Consider the following 16,762-nt stretch of genomic DNA (forward strand, 5'->3'; position numbering starts at 1 on the left):
TAGCCACGCCTCCGCCATTTCATGGTTTAGAAACTTCTTCATCTGGCCTTCAGAAACAATGCAAAATGTAGCAGGATATTTTAAGGGATATTGTAAGTTCACTTGTTTTGCCATATTTTTCGCTTTGCTAAATTGCCTTCTTTTATCAGCAACTTCTTTGGTGTAATCCGGAAATAGCATAACTTTATCTTGTTTCCAAAAAAGGTTTCTATCCTCTCTTGCCAAACACAGGATATAATTTTTTGTGGAGATTCTTGCAAATTGGACTATTATCGTATAACCAGTCCCTTTGGCATTTGACACCCGGAATGCCTGCTCAATATCAAATGAATAATCAGATGGCATAGGGAGTATCTCATGCAGGAACTTATCTACAAAAGTAAACAAATTTACATCAGTAGGTAAATTTTTAATACCAATGATATGTAATTTGCCCTGCGCACAAAAGCTTCCAGTTGAGAAATTCTGACAAAGAAATTGTTGAAAAAAGATTGTGTCGTAGTCTCATTCCCTGTCACCCGATCTTGCAGCTCGTTAACCTTCACCTCCATTTTTTGCCAAGAAGTATGAATTAAATCCACAGCCCCTTGCAAGGCAGAGATGGAATTTTGAATGGTATCCAGTCTCTTAGCCTGTTCTGCAAATTGCAAGGACAACGTTTTTATCAGAGCAAGTAACTCCTTTGTATTTTCGCTTCTCAGGGCCTTTGCCAAGGGAGGTGTGGGGGGAGTGGGCAGAGATCCTTTTTTTCACCTTAATGTAGTCATCTTTCTCTTCAAACAGATCTTGCAGGTCCTCAAATATTATTGATATATCTTTAACCCATTCCTCAGATATTGTTGGTATGTCTTAATCCATAAACTTAGGGGTGTACGAATTACTTACCCCGTTCTGCTGGGGCCGTCTGCTGGGGAGGAGGGAGGTGATCCGTCCCTCCCCCCCCCCGTCCAGCTCCGCTCTGCGGGGAGGCTGCAGAGCCTCTGGCCGGGGCCGCCCGCAGCCAGACTTCGCCATTTGCGTCCTGGCCTTTTGCCATGATAGGCTACGTAAATATATACGTAGCCTATCATGGCTACCGCAGGGATGCAAATGGCATAGCGGCCGCCATTTGAGTTCCTGTCTTTTTTTGCTGTGATAGGCTACGTAAATATATACGTAGCCTATCACGGCTACCGCAGGGACGCAAATGGCATAGCGGCCGCCACTTGTGTTCCTGCCTTTTTTTGCCGAGATAGGCTACGTATATATTTACATAGCCTATCACAGCTACTGCAGGGACACAAATGGCATCCCTGCGTTAGCCATGATAGGCTATGTAAATATTTACGTAGCCTATCACAGCTAAAGTGGAATGCAAATGGCTGCTGCAGACCAGGGCAGCCATTCACGGGGCAGTGGATGGCCGACAAAGATAGGCTCCGTCCCGGAGGGATTCCGCAGGGTGGCGGGGGGGATTACTCCGTTCCGCCACGGACTCTAAAGAATCCGGCCTCACTGGAGTCCGTGGTGGAATTCTCCGCCATCCCTATATAAACTATAATGGAGCACATCAGCCTTATTTTCTCCTATTTAAATAGGCAGTTCAAAACAACTTTTGAGCGATGATTAAGCTCTGGCAGACCAGTTCCAGAGTCCAGCCCCCCTGCTACTACGCAGAGAGAGCTAATCTTCCAAAAACTTCATCCAGAAGCTGCTCCTGCCCACCCCTTTTCATTCCAGGGGAGAGATGAAAAGGTTTTTCAACCTTTTAAAAAGCTATTTGAGATAGCACCCCACGGAGACTCCGCGGAATGCTGCAAAGGCAACATTGGCTCCGACCGGAAGTATTCCCTGAAATACTTTTGAATATCAGGAGCGGCTTGCTCCACAAACATACCTACCAGCAGTGTAACATGCCTTGCCTCATCAGGGTCAATGCCCCCATACATGCGCAGAGTGTGAGTCAAACGAACCAGGAAATCAGCGGGGGATTCTGATTTTTCTTGAGTTGCAGCCCGCACCTTAGACCAGTTTACAGTTTTCTAACCCATTTGTTGTAGAACGGTGCACATCCATTCTTGGTACTGAGTTATGGCTGTCCAATCGGCTGCATCATTCAAATTTAATTTGAATGACAAATCAGGGACAGGGGTCAGGGTAGGCGTTTAAAACTCCTATTTGACTCATTTGTGTACAGACACTTTGAATTTGGTTTATAGCTGGATATATCCCATGGGATGGCGCCAGATCTTGGTTCTCTGGGTAGGGGGGCGGTGGACAAGGTGGCGGAGGCAGCGCGGATGATACACTCGCGAAGGACACCACTTTACTTCTTGCCTGCCTTTTCTCAGCCACGTCAGCCCGGAAAAACCAATAATCCATGTTTTCAGGCATCCTGTCCTCTAGAACAAGGCGGAGACCTCTTAATCCTTCAGGTGGCCATGAGTGACTAAAAACTGGCCATTTTTCTGTGCACAGCAGAACCAAGCGCTTTTTACTCAAACCAGACATGCTAGGCAGAGTATTCCATTGCCTAAGCATAACATCTAGAGATGACCCTGTCGGGACACTCCGACCCCCACCCATTTTGTCTCCTTCAACCAGTTAAGGCTGTCCTGTATATACCTTTCAATATTTAATGGACATCACCTTAAATGAAGGAAACCAACCAGGGGGTCTCACCTTTTTTTACCAGTGAATCTTACCCTACTTGGAGTTGGCCTTGGTTTTGAAGCACGCCCGTCCCGCCCGTCCAAGAAGACCCCAAGGTGAACTCACCTAGTCCAAGAAGACCCCAAGGTGAACTCACCTGGTTTTTGAGGAATCTGCTGGGGAGGCACGAAGCCGAGACAACATGGCTTTGCCTTTGTTCTTTTCCACATTGGTAGCTGAGGAAAGAAGGGAAGCGAAAAGCAAGGGAGAAAGGGGAAGATATATCCAACTGAATGCAGAGTTCCAGAGAATAGCAAGGAGAGACAAGAAGGCCTTCTTAAATGAACAATGCAAAGAAATCGCGGAAAACAATAGAATGGGAAAGACTAGAGATCTTTTCAAGAAAACCAGAGATCTCAAGGGAACGTTTTGTGCAAAGACGGGCATGATAAAGGATAAAGGACAAAGAAGGCAGGTACCTAACAGAAGCAGATGAGATTAAGAAGAGGTGGAAAGAATACACAGAAGAACTATACAGGAAAGATCTTAATGTCCCTGATAGCCATGAGTGTGGTCACTGAACTTGAGCTGGACATCCTAGAGAGTGAAGTCAAGTGGGCCTTAGGAAGCATTAGTAACAACAAAGCTAGTGGAGATGACAGTATTCTAGCTGAGTTATTTAAAATCCTAAAAGATGATGCTGTTAAAGTGCTGCACTCAATATGCCAACAAATTTGGAACACTCAACAGCGGCCACAAGACTGGAAAAGGTCAGTTTACCTTCCAATTCCAAAGAAGGGCAATGCCAAAGAGTGTTCAAACTACCGTACAATTGTGCTCATTTCACATGCCAGCAAGGTGATGTTCAAAATCCTACAAGCTAGGCTTCAGCAGTATGTGAACCGAGAACTACCGGGAGTACAAGCTGGGTTCCAAAGAGGCAGAGGAACTAGAGATCAAATCGCCAACTTTCTCTGGATCATGGAGAAAGCAAGAGAATTACAGAAAAACGTCTATTTCTGCTTCATTGACTACGCTAAAGCCTTTGATTGTGTGGATCACAACAAACTGGCAAATTCTGAAAGAGATGGGAGTACCAGACCACCTTACATCAGACCTCCTGAGAAACCTGTACGAAGGTCAAGAAGCAACAGTAAGAACCGGACATGGAACAACCGATTGGTTCAAAATTGGGAAAGGAGTACGACAAAGCTGTATATTGTCACCCTGCTTATTTAATTTATATGCAGAGTACATCATGAGAAACGCCGGGTTGGATGAATCACAGGTCAGAATTAAGATTGCCGGGAGAATTATCAACAACCTCAGATACGCAGACGATACCACCCTAACGGGGGAAAGCGAAGAGGATCCAAAGAGCCTCTTGTTGAGGGTGAAAGAGGAGAGTGCAAAAGCTGGTTTGACACTCAACATTAAAAAAACTAAGATCATGGCATCTGGACCCATCACTTCCTGGCATATAGAAGGGGAAGAAATGGAAGCAGTGACAGATTTTATTTTCTTGGGCTCCAAGATCACCGCAGACGGTGACTGTAGCCATGAAATTAAAAGATGTTTGTCCTTGGGAGGAAAGCTATGGCAAACCTAGACAGCATAGTAAGAAGCAGAGACATCACCTTGCCGACAAAGGTTCGTATAATCAAAGCTATGGTTTTCCCAGTAGTTATGTATTTCTGTGAGAGCTGGACTATAAGGAAGGCTGAGCACCGAAGAATCGATGCTTTCGAACTGTGGTGCTGGAGAAGACTCTTACAAGTCCCCTGGACTGTAAGGAGGTCAAATCAGTCCATCCTAAAGGAAATCAACCCTGAGTGCTCATTGGAGGGACAGATACGGAAGCTGAAGCTCAAATATTTTGACCACCTAATGCGAAGAGAAAACTCCCTGGAAAAGACCCTGATGCTGGGAAACATTGAAGGCAAAAGGAGAAGGGGACAGCAGAGGATGAGATGGCTAGATAGCATCACCGATGCAATGAATATGGACTTGAGCACGCTCCGGGAGAGAGCGCAGGACAGGAAGGCCTGGCGTGCTGTGGTCCATGGGGTCACGAAGAGTCAGACACAACTTAATGACTGAACAACATTGTTTGGAATAGTTTTTTGATAATTGGTGTCTTTTATTGCTTTCTGAATATTAACACTAACTTACTTTTTATGTATTGAAGAGGTGAGCTGTGATAAAATTAAGAGCATGACACTGGAAACGGGGGCCACGGTGGCGTCATATTGAGTACACATGCAGGTGGGACAGTGCCGAGGGAGGCCAGCCCGGGCACATTGGCCTCCAAAGGCCTTCTCCGCGCTGCGGGAACGGGTGCAAAGGAAGCGGGAAGGGGCCTGCAAAATGCTCGGCTCCGCCGCCCCTGCACAGGCTTCTCCCCGCGCCAGCACGACGCGCGCGGAGCCGGAGCCCGTCCCCCGCCCCCTCGGGGCGGCCGGGCTGCCCGACGCCGCTTCCTCGCGGGCCTCAGGCGCGGCCTCCCCCCCGAAGGCCTCTCCGGCCTTGCGCTGCCGAGGCGTCGCCTGCGCCCTCGGGGGAGGCGGGCGGCGCGGCGCGGCCCTCGCGCCCGGGCGGCGCCCAGGGAAGCCCGGCCGGGACGCGCGCCGCAGGTGGGGCAGGCAGGCCGGGGCCCAGAGGCCCCGGCAGGGGAGGGCAGGCGGGCGGAGGGCAGAGGAGCGGGCGGCTCCGCGGGCGGCAGGGCGCTGCAGGAGCGGGCCGGGCCGGGCCGGGCTGGGCCTCGCGAGCGCGCGGCCGGCCTTCGCGCGGCGGGCGGCGGGCGAGAGGTTCCCGGAGCGGAGCGGAGGCGAGCCGGGCGGGGCGGGGCTGCCGCGAAGGCGCTGCGGCTGCGGCGGGGGCGCCCCCTCCCGCGGAAGGCGGGCCGCTGTGCGAGGAGGCCGTTCCCGCCGCCCTCCTGGAGCGCCGCTGCCTCCGGCCTGCTGAGGGCCGCTGGCGGGGCCGCCGCGCCATGCGGGCTCCAGCCGCACCCCCGCGCAGCTCCCCGAGGTGCGGAGCCGTCCCCAGAGTGGGCTCGGCCCGGGCGGCGCCTTGACTCCGGCCGCAGCCAGAAGGGCTCCGGCCGCTCCGCCATCGGCGCCACCAGCCTCCCCTGGGCCGGGGGTGCTGCCCTCGTGGGGCGGGGGCCGTGGCCCGCTCCGGCTGGACGCGGGAGCTGGGCTCGCCGCCGCTGTGCCGCACGGAGCTTCTCTAGCGGCGCAGCGGAGCCTGGGCTCGCCGTGGGAGGCCGGCGCCGCGCGCCCCGGGCCCCCGTTCGCTCCGGGCTTAGCTGAAGTGCGGCGGGTCCCCAGCGGCGGGATGTTGTCCCCCGTTTAATCCGGAACACTTCGAGGCGGCCTGTCTTGCTGCGCAGTGAGGGCCCATCAGCGTTACAGGGGCCCTGCTCTGGCCGTCCGGTCCACGCACGCGCCGGAATCCCAGGCAGCCCCCGTACATATATCTATGCATGCCTGTGGGAATGTGTTACCTCCGTATTAGAAATGCCCAACCTGAGAGCACCGAACTGCGACCGTGGGACAACCGCATGTTACCCTTTCTGATAGCAAATGCATTAAAAGGTTAGAAGGTGGCTCACCTGATAGCTGATGAAGGCGCGTGGTTAGGTAGTTGATGATATGCACCATGGAAGGGGAAAGCCTGTGCTGGGCAGGAAGAGCTTCTTGGAAGCAGGAGTGGAGATGAGATGGGACCAAGGGCCCATCTCATCTGATGGGGAAGGGGAGGGAAACCTCCGCAGCCATGGGGAACAGTTTTGAAGAAATCGGGGGAGGATGTTGAGAAGATATTTAGAGGCCAAACATCGGGCCCTTTCCAGATTGAGGCCCTCGAAGGAAATAAGAGTTTCAAGGGAAATAAGATGGGCCAGTGAAATACCACTTATTTAATTTATGTGGTCCATTTGTTTCTTTTAGTGATGTATTTCCTTTTTATACTGCCTAATAGCCGAAGCTTTCAGCTATTTCCCATTCCCCATTCCACAAAGCAACCTATGATAAGGAAAGCCATGAAACCTAAGGGTGTCCAAAGGGTGACAGTCCCATTCCAGACTGAGAGCAGTGGTGTACATGGGGGAGAATTTTTCTGAGTAGAGATTGTTTCTGTCTCTTTCAGCAGCTGGGGTCCTCTGTGGAGGTGGCTGTGAGTTTCAGCAAGGGGGCGAGGGAACTCCTGGATCCAGGCCAAAGGGCTCTGTACGAGGAAGCCATGCTGCAGAACTGCGGGAACATGGTCTCTCTGGGTAAGGACGGCTTTTCCCTGGTTATCTCATGGCAACGCGATGACTTTCTTTGCTTGGCCGTTGCCACTGGGATGCCCCTCCCCAGGGGCTATTGGAGTCCAGGATGCTGGTGCCCACAATTGTTGGTGAGGCAGAGGAGGTTCACCAGAGGCGGAGCCAACTCCATCTGGTTGCTGCACAGTCTTCTTCTCCCTTGCCAGCTCTTCTCAAGACCAGGAAGGCCCACAGCTGGCCAGGAGGAGGGGGCAGGGCCAGTGGAAAGGGTACTGGTCCCTGGGGAACCCCAGGAAGCTAGATTTGGCCTGTGGGCATGAGGCTCAAAGCGCTTGATTCAGGTGATCCCAACAAGCTTGGGGCCGCTTGTCCTAAGCAAAGCCAAGAACCCCAGAGGTGTACCGAGGGTGGAGGCCTTCCCCCTATGAGCTGCCCCCTCCTCTACAGGCCCTGGGATGGCATCGCTTGTCAGGCACTCCTAGACCCAGTTTCTTCTCCCTTTCCACTGCAGGGTGGCCACAGGAGGTGGTCTAGTTTACGCCTCCGTTATTTCCTCCACAGGCCGTACAGCGGCACCAGAGGCTGGATCTGGATCACCTCTTCCTTGCAGTGCAGTGGAAAGAGCTGCTGTGCAACAGCCTCAGGTAAAAGAGGGATGGTGGAGATCGGTGCAGGGGACAACCGGGGTGCCTCTCCCTTTGTTGAGGTGGTGGCAAGGGAGTTCTTCCCGTTATTTTTGGCGACCAGTTAAGAAGCCTGTGAACTCTATTATATTTCTCCCATTCATCCTGCAAAAATATAATAAAAACACATGAAGCTACGCAGTTATTCCAGCCGCATCCCTTTTAAATTGGGAGACTATTTCTGATTAGAGGGTTTTTTTCCTCTTTCAGTGGCTGCTGCTGGCCTTCGAGGAGGTGGCTGTGTATTTCACCGAGAGGGAGTGGGATCTCCTGGATCCAGGCCAAAGAGCTCTGTACGTGGAAGTCATGCTGGAGAACTATGGGAACGTGGCCTCTCTGGGTAAAGTTTGTTGTTTATTCATTCACTTGCTTCCGACTCTTCGTGACCTGCCCACGCCAGAGCTTCCTGTCAGCCGTCGCCACTCCCCCAAGGTCGAGTCCATCACCTCCAGAATATCATCCATCCATCTTGCCCTTGGTCGGCCCCTCTTCCTTTTGCCTTCCACTTTCCCTAGCATCAGCATCTTCTCCAGGGTATCCTGTCTTCTCATGATGTGGCCAAAGTACTGCAGTTTTGCCTTTAATATCATTCCCTCAAGTGAGCAGTCTGGCTTTATTTCCTGGAGTATGGACTGATTTGATCTTCTTGCAGTCCAAGGCACTCTCAGAATTTTCCTCCAGCACCACAGTTCAAAAGCATCTATCTTCCTTCGCTCAGCCTTCCTTATGGTCCAGTTCTCGCAGCCGTAGGTTACTACGGGGAATACCATTGCTTGAACTATGCGGACCTTTGTTGTCAGTGTGATGTCTCTGCTCTTAACTATTTTATCAAGATTTGTCATTGCTGTCCTCCGAAGAAGTAAACGTCTTCTGATTTCCTGGCTGCAGTCAGCATCTGCAGTAATCTTTGCACCTAGAAAGACAAAGTCTGTCACTGCCTCCATGTTTTCTCCCTCTATTTGCCAGTTATCAATCAAGCTGGTTGCCATAATCTTGGTTTTTTTGAGGTTTAACTGCAACCCAGCTTTTGCACTTTCTTCTTTCACCTTTGTCATGGGGTTCCTCAGCTCCTCCTCGCTTTCAGCCATCAAAGTGGTATCATCTGCATATCGGAGATTGTTAATGTTTCTTCCAGCGATTTTAACTCCAGCCTTGGCTTCATCAAGCCCAGCACGTCACATGATGTGTTCTGCGTGCAGGTTGAATAGGTAGGGTGACAGTATACAACCCTGCCGTACTCCTTTCCCAATCTTAAACCAGTCTGTTGTTCTGTGGTCTGTTCTTACCGTTGCTACTTGGTCATTATACAGATTCCTCAGGAGGCAGACAAGATGACTTGGTATCCCCATCCCACCAAGAACTTGCCACAATTTGTTATGATCCACACAGTCAAAGGCTTTAGAATCTTCTATGTATATAAAAGTCAAAAATTGTGTGTGGGTTTGTGGCTGGCTGCAGGGCCGTCTGTAACGCAGGGAATACGGGGGAGCTGCTCTGGATGTAATCACAGTGTGGGGGCCCACTGAGCCTGCCATTTGGGCCCTACAGTTGCTGCTGCTTTTACTTCACGTTCTCACTTGCCAGAGTGTATGACAGGAGTCACTGGGTTACATTATTCCTTTGTTTATACTTTCCCCTACTAACAAGTACACCCTCAATCATGGTACAGGCCAGGTTTCTGATTCAGCTACCAGTCATCCTGTTGGCCATCTTTCAATCTATTGGTCTCTCTCCCATTCACTCTGACTTCCTTCACCTTGGATTGGCTGGCTGCCATTTGTTCCCTCCCCTTTACTCATGGTTTCTTTTCTGACTGTGCAGACCATTTCGTTTCTCTCCCCTCTCCCTGCAATATCCAGCGAGCAAGCAAGTCAGTGTTAAATATCTTTACCCCTTTCAATGCCAGATGTATCTGTTAGTGGTGTGTGATTAACACTAATGTGAGCTGTGGTGCAGTGTGTGCTCGCCTGTCTGAGGGGCTGGGATGACACAGTGGTGTGGAGACTTGGGGCTTTATTCATAAACGAGTGAACTGCGGGGAATTGAGAAGGGAATTGCAAAATGAGGGGCAAAATAGTGGAGTTTTAAGTGTAGCTGAATTGAAGGTTTTTGGGTTTGTGTGTTTGTGGCCGGCTGCAGGGCTGTCTGTAACGCAGGGAATAAGGGGAAGCTACCCTGGGTGTAATCACACTGTGGGGGCCCACTGAGCCTGCCATTCAGGCCCTACAGGGGCTGCCTCTTTTACTTCACATTCTCACTTGCCAGAGTGTATGACAGGAGTCACTGGGTTACATTATTCCTTTGTTTATACTTTCCCTTACTAACAAGTACAGCCTCTCAATCATGGTACAGGCCAGGTTTGTGATTTGAGCTACCAGTCTCAAAATGACTATTGACCATCTTTCATTCTATTGGTCTCTCTCCCATTCACTCTGACTTCCTTCACCTTGCATTGGCTGGCTACCATTTCTTCCCTCCCCTTTACTCATGGTTTCTTTTCTGACTGTGCAGACCATTTAGTTTCTCTCCCCTCCTGCTGCAATATCCAGCAAGCAAGGCAGTTACTGTTAAATATGTTTAACCCTTTGAACGCCAGATGTCTGTGTTAGTAGTGTGTGATTAAGACTAATGTGAGCTGTGGTGGAGTGTGTGCTCACCTCTCTGAGGCGCTGCGATGACACAGTGGAGTGGAGACTTAGGGCTTTATTCATAAAAGAGTGAACTGCAGAGAATTGAGAGGGGAATCGCAAAATGAGGGGTGAAATGGCCTAGTTTTAACTGTAACTAAATTGAGGATTTCTTCCAACTCAGCTTCTTTGGCCTTAAGTTTCCAATTCCCTCTTTGCTCTAACTGGAAAAAACAACAACTGTTGTTTATAAACAGGCCTTACAATGAACTTCTACTTTGGTAATATTTAACTTTAGGTCCATAGTTGTTGGCGCCGTCGGCATCATGTCACCCATCATGCTGCTCAGGAATCTCCATGTTCTCCTCACGTGCAGTTATAAGTTGCAGAATTAGTTTGTGAGAAGAAGCAAAAATTGTGTTGTGTGCTGTTTATAAGAATTTTTTTTAAAAAATAATAACTACACAAAAGATGTGCTGATTTTTTCTTTTCACCTTTCTTATGGGGCCTTTCCGAAAAGCGAAAACCTACCTTAAGCTATTTCTAAGAAAGAGTGCCTATGATAAAATTACATCCCGGGCAATGCCGGGTATATCAGCTAGTAGTCAATAAAACAGAAATAGATGTTTTTCTGACACTCCCTGGCTTTCTCCATTATCTAGAGGATACTGGCAATTTGGTCTCTAGTTCCTCTGCCTTTTCTAAACCCAGCTTGTACATCTGGCAATTCGTTCCATGAATTGCTGGAGTCTACCTTGCAAGATCTTGAGCATTACCTTACTGGCATGTGAAATAAGTGCCACTGTTCGATAGTTTGAACATTCTTTGATGTTTCCGTTTTTCGGTATGAGGATATAAGTTGATTTTTTCCAATCTGGTGGCCATTTTTATGTTTTCCAAATTTGCTTGCATACGGCATGCATCACCTTGACAGCATCGTCTTGCAAGATTTTAAACAGTTCAGCTGGGATACCGTCATCTCCTGCTGCCTTGTTATTAGCAATGCTTCTTAAGGCCCATTCAACCTCACTCTTCAGGATGCCTAGCTCTAACTCAATGACCACACCGTCAAATCTATCCCCGATGTTATTAACCTTCCAATACAGATCTTCCGTATATTCTTGCCACCTTTTCTTGATCTCTTCTGCTTCTGTTAGGTCCTTGCCATCTTTGTTTTTGATCATACCCATTTTTGCCTGGAATTTCAATGCGATGACTTCCTTTGCTTGGCTGTTGCCATTAGGATGGTCCTCCCCAGGGGCTAATGGATTGCAGAGGGCTGTGGAGGGTTTTGCATACGGTATGGCCAGCGCTCCTGTTGAAACCCTGGTGCATATCTGGAAGGCGGAGATGATTTGGCTGGTTGACACAGATGCTCTCAAGCCACTTTTCCCTTTGAGCAAAGTCTGGGCAGTTCTGTGGTATACAGAACTTCAGCTGACTATGGGATGGGTAGACAGTAGTCCAGGACCAGCCATAGACCCCCCCCTTAAAAAAATGTGCACAGGATCTGACTCGGAATGTTTCCATGTCTTCTTGCAGTATGCCCACAGAGGTGTTTGGGCCCATCCCTACACATTCTGGTGCACAAATTCTGTAGCTGCCGTTTTCCAAGATGGCTGACATGCCAATGGGGATATGTGATAACTCATGAAAGAATGCACGTAGAAAGCTCATTTGGGTGGTAAAATATACAGAGTTTTAGTCAACATGGGTAGAATAACTATTCCTTGTTACTGTTACCACCTGTATGGTCTAGTAGGTAGAATGCAGGAGAGGAATAGGATGACACCGTTTCAAATCCCTACTGAGCTCCTATGCTCACAGGATGCACTTCAAACAATCATTGGCTGGATCCATACCACACGCTAAGCCATGGTGGTTAGGCGCGCTGAGCTGCCCATGATGGGCTACCGTGTTGTGTGTGGGGTGTCCCCCCCCCCCCGTCATGGGTTAACTGCCCCAAATAAGCCATCAAGGGCAGGAAAAACACCCCCTGCACATCACACTAGCCCATCATGGGCAGCTCAGCGTGCCTAACCACCATGATGTAGCATGTTGTGTGAACCCAGCCATTTCCTGCTAGCTGAGGTAGGTCATGTGATACCCTTTTGGGGGTCTCTAGTACTCCCCCTCCTCAAAGGTTTGACCAGACAGCTGCCTCATTGGTGCATAATTGCCCACCTAGCCATGGTTTCTTGTGTCATCTGAACCCAGGCAACAGGACTCGTCTGAAGGGGAAACGACCCCCAAATAACATATGGGCTGTTGTTGGGTTAGATTGTGCCAATCATGCCTGGCCTGCACCATGGTTTAAACAAGCCAGTCTGGCTTGTGTACCCTCTGATGACCGTCTGAACTGGGCCATTATGTACCTGCCTGTCTTCTAAGGTCATCCACTAAGGCCCAACTGCGAGTGCCCCCTCCATCTCAAGTAAGAAGGGTGGCAATGAAAGAGATGGTCCTGTCAGTTGTGGCCCCTGACTGTTGAATGATCTGCCTACAGACGCCCACCTGGTTCCTACAGGGACACCTGCACCCAGGCCTTTTAAAATTTTCTGACATTTTTTAAATGGCGCATCGAAGTTCTATTTTAAAGCTGATGTTGATTACTCTCTTGTTTGCGTGATTACTTTAGACCCCTTATGGGGTTATTGTAGCCTTCTGTGTATTTGTTATTTTTGTGCTGAGGTTGAATTTGATTTGACATTTTTTTGTATTATTTTATCTGGGTTTCCATTTTTCCTTATTTAATTGCTCTATATCATCTGGGGAACTAGGTCAAGAGGTGACAAATAACTGTAAAGCACAAAGACATAAATACATAGCACTTGGAATGTGTGGCTATATTGCAGTCATTAGTCCCTCTCTTTCTTTGCAAAGTCCCCAAACCAGATCTCATTTCCCAGCTGGATGAAGGAGAAGATCCATTTGTGCGGCGCTCTGAGGAGGGGGAGAGATTGGCAGGTACCTGTTGAGATTGGTGGTGGGAAGGGTTCTTGTCTGGGAATTGAGTGGGTTCCTTGGGGATTTGCTCGCCTTGTCTTCAGTCAGTGAGCTTACTCGGCCACAAGGCATGTCCCCCAGCCAGATACAGAGCCTGGTCAGTCAGCCTCTCTGGAGTGAATGATCCATCAGGCAGTGAATCCTGTTGATGGAAGTGTCTTGTGCTCTTCCCATTCATGTCCACTTGCTATTTCACTCGTCAGAGCTCCTTTTCTTCACCGGAGCTCAGATAAGAGGTGGAAGCTGAAACGGTTCATCCTTTGTCATCTCATACCTGTAATCTAAGCAGGATTGTGGCCTTCGGCATTCTCCTTTACTCAGTGATAACAGATTCAGAGGGTGCAAGCAAAATGCACAACCAATTGGGTGTAAGCAGATGAGGAATTCTACTTACTTTCTACTCCTTCAACTGTACCTAGATTAACGGGGGACAGAGAACAGCATGCTTTCCCAAGTCTGCCTTTCTGTCCTTCCCCTAATGTAGTGAGTTTGTCAGTGAGCAAAAAGGTGGCAATCACAGCATTCCTGCATGCTAGCAGGTAGCCACCTACAGACCTGTGTAGCCTGGCTGTAGCAGCTTCACACGCCTTAATTAGTTCTGAGCAACTAGAGCTCCAGATGTCAACAAAGCTTACAGCTGCAAGGCCTTTGCCATTGATCTCCTCCATCTAGGATGAGAGAGGTTTCGCTTCGCATGGGAAGGGAGCCCTCCTGTGTCTGAATGTGTGTGTGCTGGCCTGTGAGCTTCCGAGAAGGGGGAGAGGTGTAGCCTGTCAGCTCCTGGGTGTAGAGGGAGACGTCCATAAAATCCAAAGACGCAAGCTGGGCTCTTTGGTCTCCCCCCCAGGGGCGATACTTGCGCTGCCAGCTTGGAGAACTTTTGTGGCTCTAAGAATGGCTTCTGTCTAGTTTGGGGACTGAAATAGGCATTCAGTTCTGACAGCTTCATAAGCTGAAGAGAGTTGTCAACGTTCTTTGCATGTATATTCTGCATGTATTTTCTATCAAGAAACAGTCATCTTTTTGCACAAGAGGCTTTGTTTCATCTTGGTAAGCCAAAGAATCTACTCTGCCTGTGGCCTAACAGACTCAGGACCCCAGATCAATGCACCTAGCCTTTCAGCACTTCGGTTTCAGTTCCCTTCTCATTACACAATCTAGCAAAAATTGATTCCAGAGCTGATTGTGAGCAGAAAACAACACCCACATCAGTGCCTAGTACAATCCAAGGTGAAATGGGACAGAAAGGAAATAATGTTACCTTTGGAGACAGTAGCGTACTCCAAAGGTGACCTGTGTTTCAGCAAGGGGCACACAGAGCAGAAGGGGGAGAATCTTTTGAATTAAGAGAAACCGCTAATTGGGCTTGATCCCTGGTCACATCCTCGGTTTCTGTCTTGAATTCCTACAGGATGGCGTGTGTTTTTGTTTTGTTCCTCAAACAGGTGATGCGTGGGGCATCGAGAATTACCGAGAACCACCTCTTATGTCATTGAAAACTACCATTGATGAAGAGGGGAAAGAGTTATTTGGGAATCAAAAGGGACCCAAAAATCACAACACCAACCAAGCAATCACAGGGAAAAAGAAATCCCCTGCTTCTTGGACTGCTGATGTCCATGATATGGTGATCTCTGAAGAAGATCAGAAAGAAAAGACAAGGGAAACAAGTGGAATGTGTGGGAACATAGTCAAACATGACGTAAAATTAAATATACATTATACATCCCACCCAGGAGAGAAATCACAGAAATGCAGGGGGGATAGTAACAGCGTCAGTGTTCGTTCAAGTCTTACACTACATCGAAGAATTCATACAGGAGTGAAAAAATATAAATGCATGGACTGTGGAAAAAGATTTGGTACGCACTCATACCTTTCTGTACATCAATGGAGTCACAGAGGGGAGAAACCGTATAAATGCATAGAGTGTGGAAAGAACTTTGGAGATAGTTCAACACTTAGGAAACATCAAAGAACTCACACAGGAGAGAAACCGTATAAATGCACAGAGTGTGGAAAGAACTTCAGTGCTAGGTCAACACTTAGGATACATCGAAGAACTCACACTGGGGAGAAACCATATAAATGCATGGAGTGTGGAAAGAGCTTCAGTGTTAGCTCATACCTTGCTGTGCATAATAGAATGCATACAGGGGAGAAACCATATAAATGCACAGAGTGTGGAAAGAACTTCAGTGCTAGTTCAGCACTTAAGGCACATCAAAGAACTCACATAGGGGAGAAACCATATAAATGCATAGAGTGTGGGAAGAACTTCAGTGATATTTCAACACGTAGGGCACATCAAAGAACTCACACAGGGGAGAAACCATATAAATGCACAGAGTGTGGAAAAAACTTCAGTGCTAGTTCAACACTTAGGATACATCGAAGAACTCACACAGGGGAGAAACCATATAAATGCACGGAGTGTGGAAAGAGCTTCAGTGTTAGCTCACACCTTGCTACGCATAATAGAACTCACACAGGGGAGAAACCATATAAATGCACAGAGTGTGGAAAGAGCTTCAGTGTCAGTTCAGCACTTAGGGCACATCAAAGAACTCACACAGGGGAGAAACCATATAAGTGCATGGAGTGTGGAAAGAGCTTTGCTGTTAGTGGAACACTTAGTAAACATCAAAGAACTCACACAGAAGAAACCATATAAATGCATGGAGAGTGGAAAGAGCTTCAGTCAACGCTCACAACTTGTACATAATAGAACTCACACGGGAGAAACCATATATATGCATGGAGTGTGGAAAGAGCTTCATTTGGAGATCACACTTCGCTATGCATAATAGAACTCCCACAGGGGAAAAACCATATAAGTCTAGGCATTATGCCAGAGTAAATGTTTGCATATTTCTGTTTTCTTACTCCTTTTTTATGTTATATTGTTCTAGAATTCCTGTTCGTGTGTTTATGTGTGTGTACACATAAACATACATTTTTAGATATGATATTACCTAAAATATACAAATGGTTTGCTTTTTTATTTTTTATCTTTTTCTTAAATTTTTTCTTATCATCATTATTATGGGATTATGATTATTGCTATTCCTTGCTGGTTAAACCTTTAATATTTATTAATACATGGTAATTGAATGGTAATATATGGCCAATGGAAACAAACTTTTTTCTCCCGTTCCTTTGCTGTAAGACTGAGGTTAAGACACTGAAACGTAAGGCTCACCGTTTATGATGCAGCAGATTGAAGATGTAATAATAATACCTGCAGTGTTTGGAAGAGTGCTGCATAAGTATAATCTGCAACTGGATTTATATTTGGATATTTGGTTTGCTTTCATTGAAGTTTAGATATAATCCTCCCCTTTTTCTTCCTCAGAACACTGTAATGTTGGAAACTGAAGATTTTGATTATGTTGTTGGCATTATTTAATTTATATATATAAAAAAAAAGATTAAAAAAAAACTCACACTGGAGAAACCATATAAATGCACAGAGTGTGGAAAGAGCTTCAGTCAGAGGTCATAGCATATTTGTCATAATAGAATTCACACGGGAAAAACCATAT

The 16,762-nt window shown here is 47.9% G+C and overlaps 1 protein-coding gene across 12 annotated transcripts; it reads left to right on the top strand.

Annotated features, from left to right (window-relative positions):
- The first annotated feature begins 5,187 nt into the window (after nucleotides 1-5,187).
- On the top strand, nucleotides 5,188-16,745 carry LOC146355617 (uncharacterized). Of its 12 annotated transcripts, none has more exons than XM_084830940.1 (6): nucleotides 5,188-5,264; nucleotides 6,781-6,907; nucleotides 7,463-7,545; nucleotides 7,795-7,924; nucleotides 13,095-13,178; nucleotides 14,663-16,745. In XM_084830940.1, exons 2-6 carry the CDS (start codon nucleotides 6,874-6,876, stop codon nucleotides 15,889-15,891), a joined length of 1,560 nt encoding a protein of 519 aa, XP_084687066.1. In that variant the 5' UTR covers nucleotides 5,188-5,264; nucleotides 6,781-6,873; the 3' UTR covers nucleotides 15,892-16,745. The 12 variants fall into 12 exon arrangements, with proteins under 12 accessions (XP_084687066.1, XP_084687067.1, XP_084687072.1 ...); XM_084830941.1 differs by having other exon boundaries at nucleotides 6,784-6,907; XM_084830938.1 differs by lacking the exon at nucleotides 5,188-5,264 and adding an exon at nucleotides 5,522-6,227.
- Nucleotides 16,746-16,762: the final 17 nt, after the last annotated feature.

This window comes from Heloderma suspectum, chromosome 2 (genome assembly GCF_057233095.1).
Source record: "Heloderma suspectum isolate Gila_16-S chromosome 2, 16-S_ref, whole genome shotgun sequence".
In the NCBI taxonomy this organism is placed as follows: domain Eukaryota; kingdom Metazoa; phylum Chordata; class Lepidosauria; order Squamata; family Helodermatidae; genus Heloderma; species Heloderma suspectum.